The sequence below is a fragment of the Zalophus californianus genome, chromosome 2 (genome assembly GCF_009762305.2).
Source record: "Zalophus californianus isolate mZalCal1 chromosome 2, mZalCal1.pri.v2, whole genome shotgun sequence".
In the NCBI taxonomy this organism is placed as follows: Eukaryota; Metazoa; Chordata; class Mammalia; order Carnivora; family Otariidae; genus Zalophus; species Zalophus californianus.
Window position 1 is genome coordinate 158,907,002 of NC_045596.1, and position 20,931 is coordinate 158,927,932.

Genomic DNA, 20,931 nt, shown 5'->3' on the forward strand with positions numbered 1-20,931 from the left:
CGCTCTCTCTGCCACGGGGCCGTGACTGCACCGTGCCTGCGTGTGATCTGGACTGTGGCTTCCCTGCCACCGCACCTCACGCTCCGCCCACCGGCACCGTCTGCTTCCCCACCGCCAGCCGGTTGGCGGAGAACCCCTTCCCTGGGGAGTTCTTGGAGACGGCTTCCTGAGCCTCCCAGCGTTTTCGCCTATTTCTTACTTTGGTACGGGTCATGAGGGTGGTGAGGGTGGACCCCCAGGTCGGGGGGCAGGTGGAGGTGTGGATGGAGGCAGCTAGCTGTTCAGGGGATGGTGGAGGCGATGTCAGGCAGAGGACAGCAGCCCCCACAGTGACAGCCAGATCCCCGTGATGAAGTACAGAAGGGGCCAGAAGGCCAACAAGGCCATATCTCAGTAAGGGCGCAGGTGGGACAGCTGGTCGCCTCTTGTGTAGCCACAGGGAGTGGTGTGGTCAGCTGTCTCTGTGGCACGGAGCAGGTCTGGGGGCCCTGGGAGAAGCATGGAGGAGAGGACATGGGCCCCCAGGCCTCTTCCCCCTCTGCTGACTGTGTTGCTCTGGGGGGTGGCCCACTGCTCTCCCCCGGCCCTGTGTCTGCCCTGAGCTGGGGGCACACCCGCCTGTGTTGTGCTTGCGACGTGCATCAATAAACCACCATGGCCTGAGAGCCCCGACTCTCTTTGAGCTCTGGGAGGGGTGGGGGTAGGCAAGTTGTACAATCACAGAGGAACTCAACTGGGGATGTCCCCCAGGACAAGACATCTGGAACTGTCTCCAAGGGTGCTCCAAATCTTGCTGTGGGAGGCAGGGCTCAGAAAGCGGAGCCGTATCTCTAGCTTAGAAGGGACTTTGGAGGTCTTTTGGTGCTACCCTGCACTTTGCGGAAGGGGAAACTGAGGCCTTATGAGAGGGGAACCTGTGGCAATCTGAAGACCTTAGCAAGGTCCCCTGTTTGGAGCCCTTCCCAATGCGACAGCCTGCCACTGCGTCAGACCCAGATACTCCTAAATTTCCCTCGCCCAGAGCCCAACTCTCCCCTCCCCAGCAGGGCTCCTCATTTGCAGATCTGAGTCACCTCTGCGTCTATTATTATGGACTTATTAAAATGATCTGCTGGAGTAGAAAAGTTCCAGAAAAATTAGAGTCACCTCACTGACACTGCCTGGCTCAGGACCAAATGAACATGTGTCATCCAGAGCTTGGGGCACAGCCTCCTTGGGCTAGGGGAAAGCTGAAGGGCAAACGACCGCTTCCTGAGGGCCTACTATGGGCCAGGCATTTGGCTAGGTGCTTTCACACACATCAGCTTATGTAGTCTTCACAATGGCCCTCCGCCATAGTATTCCTATTTAACAGATGAAGAAATTTTGTGAGGCACAAAAAAGTTAAATAAAAGGCTTGCACATGTCTTACAGCTGGTAGGCAACAGTGCCTGGATTGGATTCAGAAGCTGGAATCTTCCCATTCCACTGTCCTGTCTCCCCTAGTGTCTGCCAGGAGCCGCCCGAGCGGTAAGACATGGGCAGGCTGGTCTCAGCACTTGGCCCTCTCAAGGGTCTCCCCTCTACATCTCTCCTGGCTGACCAAGGCTGCACCTTGATCCTGAATAACACCAGGGGGGGCTGTGGAGTCACAAATGCCAAGGAGCCTTCTTTTAAAGGAGTAGTGGGCAGCACTGGGTGTCCAGAATTCCACAGACGGGGAATGATCTTCAGGGCCCATCCTTCCCTCCTCTGGTCAGGAGACCCCCACCCCACGCCAGAGGGGTTTTCAGAATTCTTCAGAGGTGCAGGCTTCAGTCTTCCTTTTGTGAACCCTCTGAGTTTCTTAGGGAAAGATTGGCTCCCAGTGTCCTCTTTAGTGGGGGATGAAGGCAGCGTACTGAGGGGAGGTTGGGGAGGGGCCACACGCAGGTTTCCCCAGAGAGCCTGCTTCTCATTGCTCTCTCCAGATGGCCGCTCTGCTCTGCTCTCCGGTTGCTGGAGGCGCTTGTCAGAGCTGGGTCAGGGCACTGGCTGGAATCTGCCCTGAGGTCCTTTCTGGCCCCTGTCCCTCTAATCTGACCTGGTGGAGGGAGAGAGGTCTATGTGCGAGTGCGCGCGCGCACACACACACACACACACACACACACACACACACACACACACACACACACACACCACCTCCCTAGACTGGATTTAGAAGACACACATGGCTGCCACAGAGAGCCACAAAGTGAGGGACAACCCAGGACTGTAGCTGCCACCATCCAGCTGAGGGGCCCCGAGTTAGCCCTGCTCCAATGCAGTCAGGGAGAAAAAATGAGGCAGTGGCCACCAAGGGGTGCCTCCAGGTTACAAGCGGGGTGTTCTGCCGTGCGGGCACCAATACACAGACACACCCAACACATACACGCGGCTACGTGCCCTCAAGCCCCCAACTGTCTGTCTCTGTCTCTCTGCTCTGCCCATTCCTTCCCTACTGGGCCAGCATCTTTCTTTTCATCTTGGATGGATGACAGTCTCCCCAGAGTAGTGGGTGGGGAGGAGCCAGCTCTGAGGACCCTCACAGTTTTGTATGGTTTTGGTATGTGTCTCTTCTCCATGTTAGGAAAGAAGGTGGCTGGGGTCCCAAGGAAAGGGATGAGGAGGGACCATTCCCCCAGACGGAGGGAGGCCTTCAGGAAGCTGAGCTGAGGTGATTGGCCATAAAACAGCTTGGCCACAGCATCTGGAGGAGATTGGAACCAGATGTTCCTGAGATGGGGGAGGGGAGCGTGTGGGACTGGGAGGAGGCTGGAGCAGGAGAAGCAGGCTGGTCAGTAGGAGGCTGAGTTGGGGGGCCTCGTGGCTCTCCGGAGAAAACATCTGGCTGCCCTCTCCCCACTCCCCAAGTCAGACACTACTATTTTTGCAAACTGGAGCAGCAAATCTTTTCACGGATTCTAGAATCAGCCCTGTGTATAGGGACAGTCAAGCACAGGGTGTGACTTGGGAGGTGCCCAGAAAGGCTACCAGCTAGCCAGAAATGTCTCCTGCTGCCCCACAAGCCCCGCCTTGCTGTGGGCTAAGCATGGCCTTCTCTGGCAGGAATCCTTCTGCCCTCAGCAAATAATGCTCAACTGGAAACTAGTGTACCCAGAAGTTTCCTTTTTGCATAGAAAGAGAGTAGTCCAGGAACTGGAAAACTGTCTGGCAAAGGAAAGGAAAAGAAGGCCCATTTATGGAGAGCCTCTTATTTGCAGGCACTGTATCGGGATCTCCTCAAAGGGTATCTCATTGCTTCCTTGCAACCCTGAATGTGTTGTCATTCCCCTGTCTAGATGAAGAAACTGAGGCTCAGAGATGTTAAATGACTCACCCAGGGGCACACAGCCACCAGATGGTAGAGCTTGTGTTTGAAACCGGCTATGTTTGCATGCAAGCTTTTGAACTTTTCATGACACAGAAGCAGATGGGGGAGGGGGAGGGGAAGGGGAAGGGAAAAGGGGGAAAGAGGAGGAAAGTGGTGGTGCAGGGCATGTGACTTTCCTCCTACTATAGTGGAGCCACACTTGGCCCTAGAAGATCCCCCACCCCCCTGCTGGTGAGGAACCCCGCCCTCTGGCTGCTTGGAGACTAGACGCTGGGTTTTCTTGTCCACCTCAGCTGTGGCAGGAAGGGTTGCCGAGGACAGGGGAGAGGCTTGGGGAGCAGAGGCCCAGGGAGGAGGCAGCTGGCCAGCACCACTGGACAAAGGATGGCAGAGCCACGTCTCCTGACTGCCAGGCTGATGCTGTTGTCCCCGCCTCTGCGGGCTACAAAGGTGCTCCCAGAGGCAGGAATCTGAAGCTCCAGGGTGTGCGCTAATCTCGCTCGAGCTGGGAGCACAGTCAGGGGCAGGTCCATCCCGGCTTTTCTATTCCTGGCCATGCCCTCAGGACCAAGAGGGCCCTCAGGGACTTGCAGACAGTTGTAGGAGCAAGGGTACCTTCCTCTGACATGGAGTCAGCTGAGCTGCTGGGCAGCGCTGCCCTGGAGCTGGTCTAATCTAGAAACCTGAAGCAGCCCGAAGGTGAGGGTGGGTGGGGTTCTGAGAGCACATGCATTGATTAAGTTCTGGAATATGTATGTATCAGTGGCCTGCACCCAGCTCCTGAGCAGCCTCCACCACCCAGAGGCAGCCTCTGAAGATGGGCCCAGAGCCGACAGGGAAGGCGCACCAGCACGGTCCCTGCGTCATTAGAGGGGTCTGAGTCTACGGTGGTGATGGAGTCTTGGGACAGGGGCCTGGGGTGGCCGCATGAGCTGCCTCTGGCTGTGGCATTGCTGTTCACAGAGTGGAGGACTGGCTACTCTCTGTGGGCTGGAACCCTTAAGTCTGGATGGGGTTAGGATCCTGGCTCCTTCTGGACATATGGCTCGTGAACTGGGAGTATGGGCCTCTGAGCTTCAGAACGTGGAGGGCTGGTGAGAGAGCTGTGACCACTGACTACAAATTCTGCTGTGGAGGAGCTGATGCCAGGTCGATTGGCCAAGTGTCCGGGTGAGATGCCCAGGCAGCTCCAACGGTCTGGGGGCCTTTCCATCCCGCTCAGGGCCTCCAGGCTGTCCGGAGCACTGAGGTCAGAGGAGGTGGGGGCAGGGAGCGGTGGCTGTGACATCACAGCCTGTGACCTCACTGGAACAATAGGCGGTAACCCTTCAGCCCATCACCCCCTCCCTTGCAGGACCTCCCGGGCTCATCTGCCGTCAGGACTGGACGAGAGAGCCGCAGCCTGACAGTGGGAGCAGGCCGGCTTCCTGGAAGGAAAGGGTCCTGCCTACACATCGGATGCCAGCAATGTGTCTGGTTTCTACTACTGCATTCTGCTTAAAGGGCCCGTCTGGGGTGCACCATGCCATGCTGCTGCCTGGGGGTAGGTCCCCTCCCACAGTCCAGAGAGCATCTGGCCCAACACGGGCCTCTGCAATAGGGAGAGGCTTGAGGCCAGTAAAAGACCTACAGACCCACTGAAGGATCTCAGGGAGCCCCAGGGCTGGGAGCAGGATGCCTGGCCCTCTCTGAAATAGGGGAGTGGCCAGCCCAGGCCGAAGAACCCAGGTCCTCTCTCTGCTTTCTTGCCCCTTGAGATCCATGAAGAGAAAGGGGAGAGAGAGGCTCGTCTGAGTGGAGGGAGCAGGGATGTGACTTCTCTCCTCCTGGCCTCTGGGAATCAGGTCTGGGCCTCACTGCTGGCTGGGGAGGGAGAAGGCCACGGCAGGAAGGAGGAGGCCCGCCGAGACACAGCCTTGGGAGAGGGGGCCAGAGCTGGAATGTTTGCTCAGTGGCTGCTGAGTGTCTGGCTCTTGTCTGCATGGGAAGAGAAGGACCCGCAGGGGGCCAGCACTCAGTGTTTGACCTTCAGGAAGGCAGAGTTTCAGGGCCAGTTCATGGATCTGTTCAGGCTGATGCCAGTTTTCTGGCTTCTGGTGGGCTCCCCGGGGACACACTCCAGCCCACCCACCCCTTTCTCTAGACAGAGACAGAAAACCCAGGTGGACACCAGCTGGACAGACAACATGCCTAGCCCCTTTTACATACCTCCCCCTCCCCGCCCCCAAACAGCCTCTTTACAGAATGTTCCACTCCTCACGTTGTGTGGGAGGGCTATGAGCCCTGCGTGTACACTGTATGCCTACAGGCTGAAGTGCGCAAGGCGGCTGTGTTTGTGTGTGCCCGAGTGTGAAATCACACCCTCAGGGGTCCTGGAATCGAGGGATGGAAGGGCAGCCAGCGAGGCCCGGTGTCCCAGCTGTGGGCCGGTCCCAGACACAGCAAGCCTGCACATCTGGAATGAGATGCCCACCCCCCACACCCCCTCATGTCCCAGACAGCATCTGGCACAAGATACTCGCTGTAACACTTTCTGTTTATTGGCTGGGGTGCCCTGGTGTGGCTGACCAGCCGCTGGGCCTGAGAGAAGCCCTGTCTCGCTCCCCCACCCCCTCCCCTGCATCTCCCCACTGTGGCTCCTATGGGACTCATATGGAAACTCCGGCCCCAGGAAGTGGGGAAGTGGGGGCTTAAAAAAACCAAATCGAGGTTGGAGAAGGGGTGGGAAATGTACATTACAATGAAGATATGCCACCAGCTATACATAATACAGCGCGTAGAGAGGGCAGGGAAGATGGGCAGGTCTGCTGACAGACGCTCTCCCCACCAGGCCAGGCCCCCAGAGAGGAATGGCTACTTCAAGTGTCTCAGTGAAGGCTCTGGCTCCCGGCCCCGGCCCCCTTGCTCTGGTGGGGGCAAGGAGGAAGGGATCGTGAAAGAGTCCAGTTCCCCTTGCCTCCTGAGGACAGCCTCGCCTGGACCGTCGGCCTGCAGGTCCCGGCGCTTCGGGGACAGGGTGCCCACCTCCTGCCCACCTCCCACTGTGCAGTCCAGGTGACTGAGGGCAGCAGGCCTCCCGTCCCCAACCCCCCCCCCCCCATGAGGGCAGGGGTCATTTTCTGCTGTGCAGTGTGTCCTGGAACTTGGTGCTGGTGTACCGCAGGTGAAAGCCTTTTTTGGTGATGGTGTCATCTGAGTGGAATTTCACCAGGACAGAATCTCCCGCCGAGTACACCTCCTCAGGAGGCTGACAGAGGAAAGGAATGGGCATGAGGCTGAGGCTGCTGTTGTTCCTCCCCAGGATCCCCTGCTCTAAGGAAGCCGGGCGGCTCCCAGACATTCAGCAGATTCCCCCAGCCCCTTGAAGCAGGAGGAAGACTATTGCCAGTGGGAGTTTAAGGGGGTGCCTGGAGGAGGGAAGAAAGCAGGGGATAGAAGAGCTTGTCCTAAGTTCAGAGTCACACTTCATTCTAAACCCAGCACTGCTATTAACTAGCTAGTTGGGAAGTCTTAGCAAGGCACTGCTCCCCTCTGGGCCTCGCTTCCCTCGAGGGCAAATGGGAGAAATACTCCCTGCTCTCCAAGCCTAGAAGGGCCGGTGGGGGCGGCAAACGAGAGGATGGTTGTGAAAGGATTTTACAAAGGGAGTGGGTTCTCTGAGAGGCTGCCTTCTCACCGTCTCAGCTGTCTTCTGGGGAAGCCAGGACAGCTGGGTCCCCCGGGCACAGATGTGCCCATGCCCCTCCTGTCCTCCCCCGGTTCTGGCCGTGGTCAGCTTCAGGTGATGCCCTTTCCTAGGCTCCTGCGAGCCCCTCCTCACCTCTGCCTGCAGGCCCTCCGAGTGAGAGCTACCCGCAGAGCATCAGCACACAGATGCCCTGGCTCTCAGGGCATAGAAAGCATCATTTCCGAGAACCTTGCGGACATTTCCAGCAACCTTGCCAGGAAGCCCTGACGGGATTGGGTTCCTTCCCCAGGTCCCCTCCCGTTGGCTCCAGCCCGGTGGAAGTCTCTGGAAGAAGCCACCTGGGAACACTGGATTTGATGTGTGGCTCACTGGAATGTGCCAGATCAAGGGAGTTAACAATGTGCAAAGTGGAGAGGGGGTGCTGGCTTGGCAGCCAGGGGATTCCAGAGTGGTGAGCCAGGCAGGCGAGGGGCCCGTGTGCTCCGCTCCCGCCCCACCTCCCTACCTCTCCACCCTGTCCCAGTCCTACAGAGGCTGAAGCTCTGTCCTAAGGGCACATTCAGTAGACTAATGGTGGGTCCAGTGGATGCTGCAGCTCTGGGAAGTTTAACCCTTCCTAGGGTGCCCAGGCTGCCCTGGAGCATGGCCATGAGACAGGTGAGGGACCAGGGAGGGGACAGAGGGAGGGCGTGTGTGTGTGTGTGTGTGTGTGTGTGTGTGTGGTGTGTGCATGTGCCCGTGTGCAATGGTGTGTGTGTGTGGTGTGCATGTGCCCGTGTGTAATGGTGTATGTGTGTGCACCTGTGTGTAATGGTGTGTGTGTGTGCGCACTCGTGTGTAATGGAGAGGGGAAGACGATGTTCTCTGAAGGGGGAAAATATTCACAAAAACAAAAGAAAAAAAAAACAAAAGAAGCCACAAGCTCTGACTGAGAGGAAAATAAATCCACCTTTGTGGTTTTCCCGTGACCTCGGTTAAAATCCCATGGAGCAAACTTTTGCCCACTGCCTCTGAAAGTGCCATTTTTATGGACCAAGAAGCAGTGTCCCGCATCTGCTTAGACAGTAGCACCAAGGGCTTTGGGACCAACTGGCCTCCCGCCAAGAAGGGCACCTGGCAGTGGAAGAGAGGAGGGTGTCTTTATGGCTCAGCCAGAATGACTGCTTAGCACAGTTCGGCTCCAGGTTCCTGGCTTTTGCCCCAGCCTCTGCCCCTGATACTGGGCCCTGGTAAGCTGCCTTGGGACTGGAACAAGGGATGGGGCGGGGGGCAGAGGGAATTCCATCCCCCTCCCCAGATGCAGGCCACCCTGTAGGTCCAACCGAACTAGTGCTGAGCAGGCTTGGGTCAGGGCAGGGCCTGTCCCAGAGGCTGCAGAAACCACAGTGTTGGCCAAAAAAGGACTGAATTTCCTGGGTGGGGATGGCCCGGGCCAGGGCAGGCCTCCATGAGCAGCCACCCACCAGGCAGGCTCTCTTGGCTCCTGCAAAGGACCGGGCCTGGGCTACCACCCATACCGGCACCCCACACCTGCCTAGGCCGCATGGGCGCTGGACCGGGGGGGGGGCAGGGTCTCACCCCTGAGCCGCAGTAGCGCCCCAGCCTGGGGGCTGTGCTGTCATAGCCATCGAAGAGCTCCATGTAGTCGTAGCCACAGTCGGCCTCCTCCTCCACCTCGAAGGTCTGGAACACCAGCTCCACGCCGTAGCCTTCCTCTGCCACGATGACCCACTCACAGTCCACGCCGCCGGGGTAGTTGTTGTCGCCAAACTGGGCGTGCGAGTAAAGATCCTTTGTCTTCACCTCTGCCCGCACCTGGCCTCCACACTCTGTGGGAGGACAACAAGATGAGCCAGCGCTCCCTGAGCGCGGCCGAGGGCCAGGCGCTGCACCTCACCACGCCCACCCCTCGCGGCTGGATGGGGGGCCACGCGGCTAGTGGGGGGCGGGTGTGCACCCGGCCCAGGACGTGCGGCCCACGACAGGTGCTCTGCTGCTCCGCCTCTGGACCGATGCCCACACAGGCCCGGGGACACACGGGGCTGTTAGGCAGCTCTGAGCAGAGGCACCGGCGGTGGGGGGGGGGGGGAGGGCACGCTTGTCAAAAGAGGACATTGCTAATTTGCTCCTTCTGACGGCTGCCCTGGAAGAATGTGGGCCCTGCGTTGCCAGAGCTTCCATTCTTCGGAGAGAAGAACTACATCTGGATTTTCTGTGAAAACTCTTGATTTTTAAATGTTGGCTCACATTTTTAAAAAACACAGTGTGGGCCAAACAGAGCAGGTCTGAGGGCCAGAGAGAGTTCTGGGCCCCCAGTCTGTGACCCTCTGCTGGGAGGGGCAGATGAGAGCACGCAGGGCAGGGCCAGCGGAGCCCATCCTCCTCGGGAAGCCCTCCGGCCCCTAGGACGCCCGGTGCTTATGCTTCCCTGGAGGGGTGGCGAGGGGGTGGGACGGGACCCGGGGCGGGAACTGAGTTGCAAGGGAGGAGGGGAGGCTGTGGACCCATCAGTCCTGGGGATGCCCCAACAGGGGGCTCAAGGCCCACAAGGAGCCTGTGAAGACCCCATCTGACACCCTTCCCAGCCTGGGCTCCAGCCTATCTCTGCTGCTGCTTTGTTTCCACTTCATGGCTCTCCTCACACACTCGTTATTCAGGCCAAACGAAATGACCTGCGGTCACTTGTATACACCCCAAGTTATCCTGGGGCTGTGGCTGGGCCTGGGCTCCTCCCCCGGCTGGAATGACCCCACCAAGTCCCATTCAAAGCTAGAGCTTATCATGTTTTGCCTCCTGTTCTCGTTATCTGTGCATGGCCCAGCTCACCTCTGGCCTGGGAGTTCCCGGGCTGCGGGTGGGGGAAGGGCTCCTGCCTGATTCATCACCATGTGCCCCTCCGAGGCTCACATGGGGCCACAGCTCAGCAAAGGGTTGCTGAATAAATGGACAAGGGATCACTAATTCCCTAATTCCTGATTCCCTCCAGGGCCGAAATGTTTGCTTCATTTTTGGGACGGGCACTTACAACACTGCCTCAAACATGTTATGTGTTAATAAATATCTGTAGAATGAATGAACGAGTGACTTTTGGGGGTTGGAATGTGGGTGGGCTGCTGCATGGTCAGGCGTCCTACGGCTGCGGACTCTGGGGCTTTCCTCCCCATCCCTGGCTTCCCCCACCCACTGTCGTCACTGCCCTCTGTTTTCCAACTTCACAGCCCCTAATCAGGATCTCCCCCACTCTTCTTTTAGTGCTCCCTCTCTGCTCCCCTGCTCGGCCCTTGGAACACAGTCTCTCTCCACCCAGGCCACAGGCTTGGTCTAGCTGTGCCTTCACATGCTCTTCGTCACCCTCCCCGTGAGCCTCCTGAGCCTGGTCCTGCCTTTGGGACCAGGACCAGCAGATGCCTGCAGGACAAGACAGCATGAGGGCACTGGCTGCCTAGCGCCTTGGCCAGAGGCGGCCTCACCTGTGGAGTGGGATGCCTGGAAGCCCTTCCTCTGGACGGAATTGTCCGAGTAGAAGCGCAGGAACATGCGGCTGCCCGTGGCCAGGACAGGCTCCGGCTTCTTGCTCCCACAGAAGCGGCCCAGGACAGGGGCCTTGGCGTCACGCCCGTCGTACACTTCCAGATGGTCATAGGCACACTCGGGCTGGGACTCGATGTCCATCTCCACGAAGGTCTGGAGGGCACAAGGGAGAACAGCAAACTCAGAATGTGGCTGGGGGGGCGGGCAGCAGGTGGCCCCAGACCTAGGCCTCTGGACCCCAGCTCCTGGAGACCCAGGGAAGTGGTCACTGCTGGTGGCATGGCTAGAAGCAAGGAGGGAGGGCCTGGGGCAGGCCGCAGGTGGCCCCAGATCTAGGCCTCCGGACCCCAGCTCCTGGAGACCCAGGGAAGTGGTCACTGCTGGTGGCACGGCTGGAAGCAAGGAGGGAGGGCCTGGGGCGGGGGGCAATGGCAGGCAGGGCCTCCGTCCAAACCAGATAGGGGGCTCACTAGGATCCTCAGAGGGGTGACAGCCCTGCGGGCTCAGCCAGGCCAACAGCCTGCAGTCTGCATCGCTCTGAGTCACCCAGGGCTTTGGAGCCGATAGGAAATAGGCAGCGGCCGGATGGCACGCAGGAACAGGGGCGCCCATGCGGGCTGGGGTGTGGGCGCCTTACCAGCTTGACCCGGTGGCCGGGGGTGCTGGAGATAGCCCAGGTGCACTCCTTCTTGCTGGGATATTTGTCAGGCCAGTTGGGGCTGGTGATGGTGCCACTAGTGGATGTCACCTTGTGGTCACAGCCGGCTGTGGGGAAGTGAGGGGAAGGAGATCAGCAAGGACCCCGGGGCTCCAGTGCCCCCTGTGAGGAAAGGAACAAAGCCCTTCCCTCCTGCCCTCCTTGCTTCTTTCTCCTGTCCCTCACCTGCCAACGGATGGAAGGCTTACATGACTTCTTTTCTGTTCCGTTACCCACAGGCGGGGAAATCTAGCTGCAGGCTTCCATGCGGGGCCCTGCCTGGTAGCATCCATGGAAGCCACCCTCACAGCTGCCCCTGTGCAGATCCCTGCATCTCTGAGGCCATCTGGCCACACCCCCTCTGCCCTCCACGATGCTGTCATCCTTTGGTCTCCTGCCACACTTCCACGTTCACAGAAGACTTTGGCACCTGACTCAGTTCTCTACCCCCTCCCGCTGCCATCCTGTCCCTGATCTCAGCTCTACTGGTGCTTTATCTTCTTCCCCTCGAGGTGGGCTTGCTTATGACCTTACCAGGCCTTGCCATTACCCACCATTTCCTCATGCTACAAATATCACCTCTCTCTGACCACCTCTTGTTCTTCCAGGGTGCTCAGGCCCTCACTGTCCGTTCACTGCTTCTTCAGCCTTAGAGAGCCCTCCATGGCCTCGATCCTTCTGGTTTCTCCCAATATTTCCTCCTTTGTTGACTTAACTTCCCTATCTGGCTGGACCACGCAGCCGATCACCCCTGCCACTCAACACACTGTCCTTAACTACGGCATCTTGGAGAACCCCATCTGTGACCCCAACCACTGGAGACCCAAACCACTTGATACTCTTGGATCTGTCCCTCACCAGCTCCACCTCTCAACTCCTCAACTGGCTCCAAACCCTCAGCCCTCTCAACTCCCAGCCCCTTCTACCCAGAAGACCAGCTCACCTCCTGCCTCCTTGAGAAAATCAGGGCCTCAGATAGGAACAACTTCAACTTCCTGGCCCCTACCTGCAAACTCACCTCCCCCTTTCCTTGTCTCTAAGAAGGTGCCTCTCCTTCTGTGAGCTGGAGCTCACTACCACCCACCACCTGGGGACCTTTGTACCTCACATCCACCCTCACTCCCTGTGCCAGCTCTGCCAGCCTGTGGGCCTTCCTAAGCTTTGCCCCATCCTAAAATAGTTCTCCCATGGCCCTACGTTCCCCTCCAGCGGCTGCCCGTCCCTCTCTCATTTTCTTCTCAGTTGACCATCAAGAAAACTTGCTGTCACTCCATTCTCACTACTTAAGGCTCCTCGATCCATTGCAATCTGCCATCTGCCTCTGAAAGTGTGGCCTCCCAAACAAATTTAAGAGCTGATGCTCATTATTTATTATCATCCGATCTGACAGGTGCCTCCAGGGAAAACGGGCAGCCGGTGCACTGCAGGCTGGGGAGGAGAAAGGGACGGGTGGCTGCCTATGGTCAGTGGCTCACAGGACGAACCCACAGCCACGAGGCCCTGAGAGCAGGGGGCGGGCCTCGAAGAGGCTCTGGTTGGTGGAGGCACGTGGAGCCCCTGGCTCCCCACGTTGGACCTGTGGGCTGTGTCTGTCATCCTTCTGTGGTTCCCCACCGCCACACTTACTGCCGTCCCCCATCTCTACACTGGCCTTCCCTCCAACTTCTGTGTGCACACGCCCCCATCTCTACACAGGCCTTCCCTCCAACTTCTGTGTGCACATGCCCCCATCTCTACACAGGCCTTCCCTCCAACTTCTGTGTGCACACGCCCCCATCTCTACACAGGCCTTCCCTCCAACTTCTGTGTGCACACGCCCCCATCTCTACACTGGCCTTCCCTCCAACTTCTGTGTGCACACGCCCCCATCTCTACACTGGCCTTCCCTCCAACTTCTGTGTACACACGTCCCCATCTCTACACAGGCCTTCCCTTCAACTTTTGTGTACACACGTCCCCATCTCTACACAGGCCTTCCCTTCAACTTCTGTGTGCACACGCCCCCATCTCTACACTGGCCTTCCCTCCAACTTCTGTGTACACACGTCCCCATCTCTACACAGGCCTTCCCTTCAACTTCTGTGTGCACACGCCCCCATCTCTACACAGGCCTTCCCTCCAACTTCTGTGTGCACACGCCCCCATCTCTACACAGGCCTTCCCTCCAACTTCTGTGTGCACACCCACTTCTCCCCCAGCTAGACTTGCAACCTCCTTGGGGGCAGAGGGACCCCCCTCTTGAGCCCCCTGCTGAACTCTGCACCGCACCGTACCCTCTGTAGGGATTCAGGAAATACTGACTCGTAACTCGCCTAGCGTGTGAGTAGGGCACCTGAGGGCTTCTAAAGTGACTCTGCGCAATGTACAGGCTGTCCGCCCAAAAGTGTAAACCTGGCTCACCCTATTGGTGTTGATGTACTCTTTTTCACACAGTACAGAGAGAGAGAGAGAGAGAGTGCACTTTGGACAACCTCAAAATAAGGTCCCCTCCAGCTAAAAGACGTGGAGGCCCTGTGAGGCAGCAACTCCATATTTGGGAGCCTGCACTGATGGGGTTGGAAGCTCTTGAGCATCTGTTGGGTCACTGTTGAGTGCTTCAATTCTGTTTATTTTAGCCAGAAGTTTATTTGTTGGTCCCTTGGTTGTCCACCTAATAACAGTGAGAAGAGGCATTTGCCAGGCACTGTGCTAAGTGCTCAAGTGAGTTCTATAAAACTTAGCATGCAGCAAGGTAGGTCCCATGGTTTATCATCTCATGGGTGAGGAACCTGAAGCTCAGGGTGGTGAAGTGACTCGGCCAAAATCACACAGACATTCAGTGGCAGAGCCAAGTTGATGTTGTGCTGCTGGGATAGTGTGTCCTCAGCAGGCTGGGAACACTATAGAATTAATGACCTGGAAGGCCAGTGTTGTATCACGTCCACAGAGGTATCGGATGATATCGGTGATGGTATGAGAGCTGTTTCCAAAGCTCTGCAGGGCTTGAGTGTCGGGGAGGTAGTCACCCTGTTCTGAGTGTCCCCGGGGGTCAGAAGTGTGACCCGTACGGTTGACATACACGACTGTGCTTGCTGGGAGCCCCATGCCCTGATGAGGTGGGCCTGTGACCACCTGGGTGTCCCGCAGGAGCAAACGGAGGCCATCGGGGGCATGCAGCCGGCCAAGCAGCAGGGCTGGGCCAGGCAGCCTGTGCTCTGAACCACCGTGCCATCTCGCCTCTGCCAGAGGACTCTCGTCAGGGAGAGAGGGACCGGGACACAGGTTTTAAGAACCAACCACCAGATCAGTCTCAAGATGGAGGTCGGGGACAGGTGAGAGCCCCTCCTCTCCTGATGGGCACAGGGAGAGATGGGAAGTGGGGGGGAGTCTGTGGACCCGGTGGGAGGCTGAACAAGGTGGCCTCAGAGGCCACTCACGTCCTTGAGTCTACATGCAGCCAGATGGCGGTGGCACCCACCCTCCCCCGCCTCCTGGGCCCCGGCCTCCAGTCCCTGGGGCCCCGGGTGGGCCACCCTGGTAGTGCTCACCTTCCTTGCAGTCGTGCTTGTTGTCGTGGAGGACGAAGCCGCTGCGACACTGGCACTCGTAGCTGCCGAACGTGTTGACGCAGTCTTGCTGGCAGCCGCCGTTATCCTTGGAGCACTCGTCCTTGTCTGCAGGGGAGCAAACAAGGCGGGGCCCGGGTCTGTGCGGGGCTGAGGGCCGGGTGGTCGCCCCAGGGGCAGCGGGAGGCTGGCTGGGCTTCCTCCCCCCGGGGGGCCCAGGCCATGGTGGTGGTGGTGGTGGTGGTGGTGGTGGTGGTGGTGGTGGTGGTGGTGGTGGGTTCCCGGGCGGTGCCTCCAGCGGAGCCAGCCCAGCGGCCCAGCTGTGGGGAGAGAAAGTAGAAGTGGGGTGGACGGAGGGCTGGGGGCTGGAGCTGACCAACGTGGGCACCCTCTACCATTACCTGCTTACTGGACAGACGGACAAGTGGAAAAACAGACACACGGACAAGCAGACTGCAAGAGAAAGGAGCAGGACGCAGGGGTCCCTCTTTTACTTCACAACAGGAAATGTCACAGACACCATCAAAATGGGAGGGGGTGGGGGCGGGGAAGGTCCCCTGTCCACGGGAGGGGGCACAGGGGGAGAGGAGAGCACCAGTTCTGTCCGGCCAGAGGAGGGCAGGCCGGAATGGCAGAGCGGAGGTGGGGGGTGGGCGGGCACTGAAGCCCCCATCCCATTCCGTCCAAGATGAGGTTCCTGAGTAACAAAGGGTCCGGGAGGCCTGGCAGGCCTCACTGGGGGGTCCGGTTTCTTTTCTGCACTCGGAATTTGAGCTGGTGGGGGCGTCCCCGAGGGGGCTGCAGAGCCGGCCTCTTTTCTGAAACGAGAGAGAGAAGGAGAAAAGGGACCAAGGGGTGGGGGTGGAGGGCAGGGGCCAGGGAGGGAGAGCAGTGAACACCAGCTCGGGCCTCGGAGGCGGAGTCACAGGGCAGTGCGGGGAAGGCAGTGGGAGACACATGCGGGGCGGCCATGTCCGGCGCAGCCAGCTCAAAGAGGAACAGCAGGTGGGAAGAGGCACAGCGACAGGGGACAGATGGGGAGAAAGCCTGTGGCAGGAAGAAGGCCTGGAGGGGTTTGGAGCCGTTGTTGAGGAGGTGAGAGGTGGAGCTGGTGAAGGACAGATCCAAGAGTATCAAGTGGTTTGGGTCCCCAGTGGCTGGGGCCGCAGATGGGCACGAGGCCTGCACACGGGGAAGGAGAGAGACAGATCTCCGCTAGAGGGGGGCAGCCCGCAGAAAGGGTGGGCCTGGCTGACAGCTCCGCGCTCCCACTCCGGCTGCTGCGGGTTTAGCTGTGCACACTCACACCAACATGCCCACAGACACAGGATCCCCCGCAGGGACGTACTGCGCTCCCAACACGGCAGCAGAGACACCGACCCACGGAGACGCGTACACCCACGCACAGGATGCTACTCGGTGCCCGCGCGTCACTAGCCACCCACCGCACTCCTCACTCCCACACCTGTGTGAGAAGGCGTGCACAGGTCCCAACACACAGGCACAGGTGCATCTGCAGGCGCTCAGGGGCCAACACGTGGGTACGAAGACACACACACATGCGGAGACCACAGGCTCTGCAGCAGACCGGTGGACTCAATTGTGCCCACACATGCGGCTGCTCAAGCTTGGGTCAACCCACACACACGCACTCCCCCACAAGCACACCCACACGCACGCACTGACACACAGAGAACACGTGGTTCCGGGCACGCGTGTGTCACACCCACATATTCTCCAGTCTGTCTGTGCTCACTTTGGGGACTGTGTGCCCGGCACAGAGGCAGGTATTCAGGGAAGGCGTATAGACTGAATGGACACCCAGAATTCCACAGGGAAACCTCGAGGTAGAAAGATGCCCTCTGCCATTCAAATGGCCAGGTGGGGTCCTCGACAAAGGGAGCCCTGTTCTTGCTCTCCATCAGCAGAGGGGCTGAGAACTGGAGCCCTGCTTCTCCACTCCATTCTCACATGGGCCAGACCCCTTGGGCCCCGTGGGTACTCAGGGCCAAGAGATGGAGTCCCCAAGTCCCTCCCAGGGCTCCTTCTCAGTTAGAACCTCACAAGGGACTCTGGCTGAGGGCCCTGCAGGAAGGTAGGGGTGAGGGGCACCCTATGACTTGGGGGTTTGCCCAGGAACATGCCTGTGACTATGCTGGGAGTTTCAGGGGTCCCAGCTCAAGAACTGAGCAAAGATTTCCCAGAAATGTTTTGATCTCCACGCCTTCCTCATACTTGTACCCTAACCACCTAGTACAGTGCCTGGCACATAGGAGGGGTAAAAGAAATACTTGCCCGTGAATGAGTGCGTGGGTAAGTGGGTGGCTGAATGGCCGAGTGATAGAAAGGTGAGTCCTGAGGAAGGCCTGCTGCAGCATCCCAGGCGGCGGGGGGGGGCGGGGGGGGGCTCGGGCGTGGGTGGGGGCGGGAGTGGTAGCCTCACCTCGGAACCAGGGGAGCAGGCTGCAGGAGGGACAGGAGCAGGGAGGGTGGACACGGGCCCGGACAAGGAGATGGCACTCACCCTCCAGTGCCAAATGCCCCGGAAGGTGGCTGGGGTCAGACTGAAGGTCTTCAGGCTCTTTCTTCTCCTTCTTGGCTTAGGGTCTCCTCGCTGGGTGTCCCAAAAGTCCAAAGAGCCCCCCTCCTGGGGGGCCAGAGTCAGATGCCCCATGCCCTGAGGGCTCAACCTTGATGCCCACCGGTGAGGGTCCACTGCAGGTTTCTTGTGCCGCAGGGCATCGCATGTGTGTGCGTGTGCAGGTGTGCAGGTGTGTGTGTGTCTGTGCGGGGCTGAGGGGTGGTTGGTCCAGTGTCATACCAGGGCAGGGCAGTACCCGGGGGTGGAGAGCCCTGGGCTCTAGGCCTGATGGATGTGGTGTTGGTCCCCCTCCCCCCTCCAAGACTGGAGCAACAGAAGGGCAGGAAGAGACAAGAGTAAGCAGGTAATGGTTTCCCCAGGACCGAGCCCACCCCCGAGTAGGTGTTACATCCCCTCAGCCCTCTGGTGAGCACCCTGTAGGATTTCCAGGAGGGCACAGGGAAGAAAAGGATTCGCGTTGCACGGGGAGGGGTCTCAGCAAGCAGTAGGGGGCAGGGGCTTGGGGGGGACTGTAAGCAGAGCAGGATGGCTGGCAGTGCCAAGCAGGGACCAGGGCACAGGGGCAGTGCATGGCATCCAGGTGGGGCAGGCAGGGGTGCAGGGCCACAACATAGGGGGCTCGAGGATGCAGGATCCTGGGCAAAGGAGGGGAGAAGGAAGGCAGCATGGACTAGGCCATGGGCTTCCTGCCTTCCTGCCACCCCATGCCTGGCCCACCAGGCCTGCTGGGGATCAGGATCCCTGGGCCACTCCCCCAGAAAACCAGCCGCTCCAGCCACTCCCTCTGCCTCCCACCACCCCCCCCCCCCACTCAATTTCATGGAGTCCCCACCCCACACTATCTATGTCCCAGGTCCAATTGCCTCCGAAAGACCACCAGCCTCACCCCAGGATGAAGGACAGAGGGATGACTAAAGCAGGGAAAAGGTCTCTGGGACCCCTGGAGGCCTAGCTCAGAGGGGCTGGCTACCTCTCAGGCCACCCAAAGATGAGGCCATCAAAGGGACTTGATCCCAAGCCTTATGTGGGGCAGCTCTCAATAAACGTATGCTGGTTGGATCTGAGTCCCCCACCTGTGGGCTGAGGCTGAGTGGGAAGTCTTTGGTGTTGAAGAGAGGGAGGCTCCTCATCTTTTCTGAAGGCCCCGGCATGAACCCGTTTGGCATGTGTAGGGTCTGATCGGAGATGTGGCCGCTGCCAGATCATCTGCCCCACACAGTGCAAGGCAAACACCCTCCTCTTCTGCATGTACCCCGCATTCTCTGGCCGCGATGAACTCCCTGTTCCCAGGGCCTGCCCTCTCTGGGACCTCGGCATAATGGCTCCTGACACCTGGAAAGCCCTCTCCTTTTGATTCTGCATGTCTATGTCCTGCCCATCCTCAGGCTGGCTCCCATATAGCCCAGAGGATTCGGGAGTAATGGGGTTCAGGAATGGAGGGGCTGGCCTGGTGGTGGAGGGCTGGTGGGGGGAGGAGGGGACAGAGCCTGCTGGCCTGGCAACAGGGAGGGCTAGGAAGTGCAGGGGTCCAGTGGCAGGGAGGAGGGGAGGCAGGCTCAGAGCTGGGGAGTCTGGGTTACCTGAGAAGAAGTGGGCCTTGAAGCCCTTCTTGGAGACTGTGTTGTCGGACTTGAACTCCACACGCATGTTGTTGTACTGGGAGGTGATGACCTCGGGTTTCTCGGAGCCACAGAACTTGCCATGTAGCTTGGAGTCGGCTGTGAGCCCACTGCGTACTTCCACGAAGTCATACTTGCACACCTGAAGGGCAGGGCAGCTCCAGGCCTGCCTCCTCCAGGAAGTCTCTCCTGACCACCCCTACCTGGGAAGGCTCCCTGTTGTGTGGGTCCTTTTGTCTTTAGTCACCCACTTTACAGACTCTAATAACTCAAAGAGGTGCCACGTCAACCCCATTAGATCCTCTTGTGCTCTCCACACAAGCCCCAAGTCTTGCCTCGCTCCACATCGCCACGTGCGCGCTGCCTGGCCTTCAAGCCCTCCTCCCCAACCCTCCCCTGCTTCCTGGAATTGGGAGCAGTCTCTCCTCCTCTACATTCTTTGGGTATTTCTTTTATAGGGAAGGAAGCCGGCTCCCACGCCTCAGACCTTCCTGCGTCTCCTCAGCCCAATGAGCACTTACGTCATTGCCCTCGGTCTCGAAGAAGTCGAACTGCAGGGAGATCCGGTACTGGGTGGGGGCCACCAATTGCCAGATGCAGTTTTTGTTTGGGGGGTACTCCTTGGGCCAGCCGGGGCTGGTGATGGAGCCATTGAGCTTGGTGAGGAAGCCACCACAGGCAGCTGGGGGGACAAGAGAGGTGCCATCACCCACCAGGAGCCCCCACTCTAGGTACGGGCCAGAGACAGGCCCTGAGTGCACTGGGGAGATGGGGATCTTGGACTCCCTTGTGTCTCGTCTCTCAGGAATGGGAGGGAAGCAGGCAGGGTGGGGGGAGGGTATCTTCAGAGTATGAGGAACTGAGGAGTCGTATGTGTGAACACTTCTACTTTCTCTGCAACAGAACCACCAGGACATCTGCTGAGAGGGAGGAAGGGGGTGAGGGGCTCAGGGAAGGCTGGGCCGGTGCGCAGGGAGGACTGGAAGCGGGGCGAGGCAGGGAGAGAAGCGACCAGGCAAGACCAGGCTGAACTGGAGGCTCTGACAGGGAGTGCTTTCACCAGCTTTCACCTTGGGCCGGGTGTCGGGAGAGGCCAAAAAAATCAGTGTGTGTCTGAGGACAGTGGTTTCCAAACTGGGGATCATGACCTTCTGGAGGGTGACGAATTCCATCAGTCAGTCAAGATCAGCATTTTAAGCGAATAAAAATGAAAAAAAAAACCCCAAAAACCCAACCCAGAGCGCGTCACACTTGGTAAGTGTGTTCTGGGGGACTGCGGGATAGAATGTCTTCCTCGTCCCCCCCCGTCCCCCCCCCTGTCGTAAAAAATGTGCTAGGGAGTCCCAGCCACTCCAGGGAGCGGAGTGTCCAAGAGCAGGAGAGATCTTGGCTTAGAGGCCTGGGTCCCGGGGAGGGGGGGCACTCACCCTCACAGCGGCGCTTGTCCGGAGCTAGCTCGTACCCGGGGTCACAGCTACACTTATAGCTGCCCAATGTGTTGAGACACCGCTGCTCACAGCCCCCGCGGTTGGGCCGCGAGCACTCATCCACCTCTGCCAGTTGGAAGGAAAGGGGGTCAATGACTGCCAGGCCAGGGCCTGGGTCTCTCCTCCCGCCCTCTGCTTGCGAGTCAGGTCCAGGGTCCCTCAGGCTTCCTGTGACCACCTCCAGCCCCAATGCAGGGGCCAGCAGTTGGCTGTGGACCCCTCAGAGCTCTGAGGCTGTGGGCCTCCCTGCCCCACCCAGCCCCCACTCAGTCCCCAGGGGACCCTTCTCCTGAGAGCCCCAAAGGGACAGGTTATGACCTGAAAGAGGGGACAGGCAGACCCCCACAGAGCCTTCTTCTGACCACAATGGCTGGGCTGGTGGCCGCCACCATGGACTGGTTCCTCTTGTGTGCCATTCCTGGCTAAGTACT

General features: G+C 59.1%; 1 protein-coding gene across 3 annotated transcripts in view; it reads right to left on the reverse strand.

Annotated features, from left to right (window-relative positions):
• Window positions 1-5,828: 5,828 nt before the first annotated feature.
• BMP1 (bone morphogenetic protein 1) overlaps window positions 5,829-20,931 on the reverse strand; it is a 43,400-nt gene continuing 28,297 nt past the window's right edge. For 2 of the 3 annotated variants that reach the window (XM_027598417.2, XM_027598416.2), the window contains 8 exons: window positions 20,441-20,566; window positions 19,535-19,695; window positions 18,975-19,155; window positions 14,775-14,900; window positions 11,188-11,315; window positions 10,490-10,703; window positions 8,598-8,848; window positions 5,829-6,578 (listed from right to left, as the gene is read on the reverse strand). In XM_027598417.2, the coding sequence (XP_027454218.2) occupies window positions 6,444-6,578; window positions 8,598-8,848; window positions 10,490-10,703; window positions 11,188-11,315; window positions 14,775-14,900; window positions 18,975-19,155; window positions 19,535-19,695; window positions 20,441-20,566 (1,322 nt within the window). In that variant the 3' untranslated portion in view covers window positions 5,829-6,443. Of the gene's footprint in view, window positions 6,579-8,597; window positions 8,849-10,489; window positions 10,704-11,187; window positions 11,316-14,774; window positions 15,611-18,974; window positions 19,156-19,534; window positions 19,696-20,440; window positions 20,567-20,931 lie in introns of those variants that run through there. The other variant, XM_027598418.2, reaches the window with a different exon arrangement.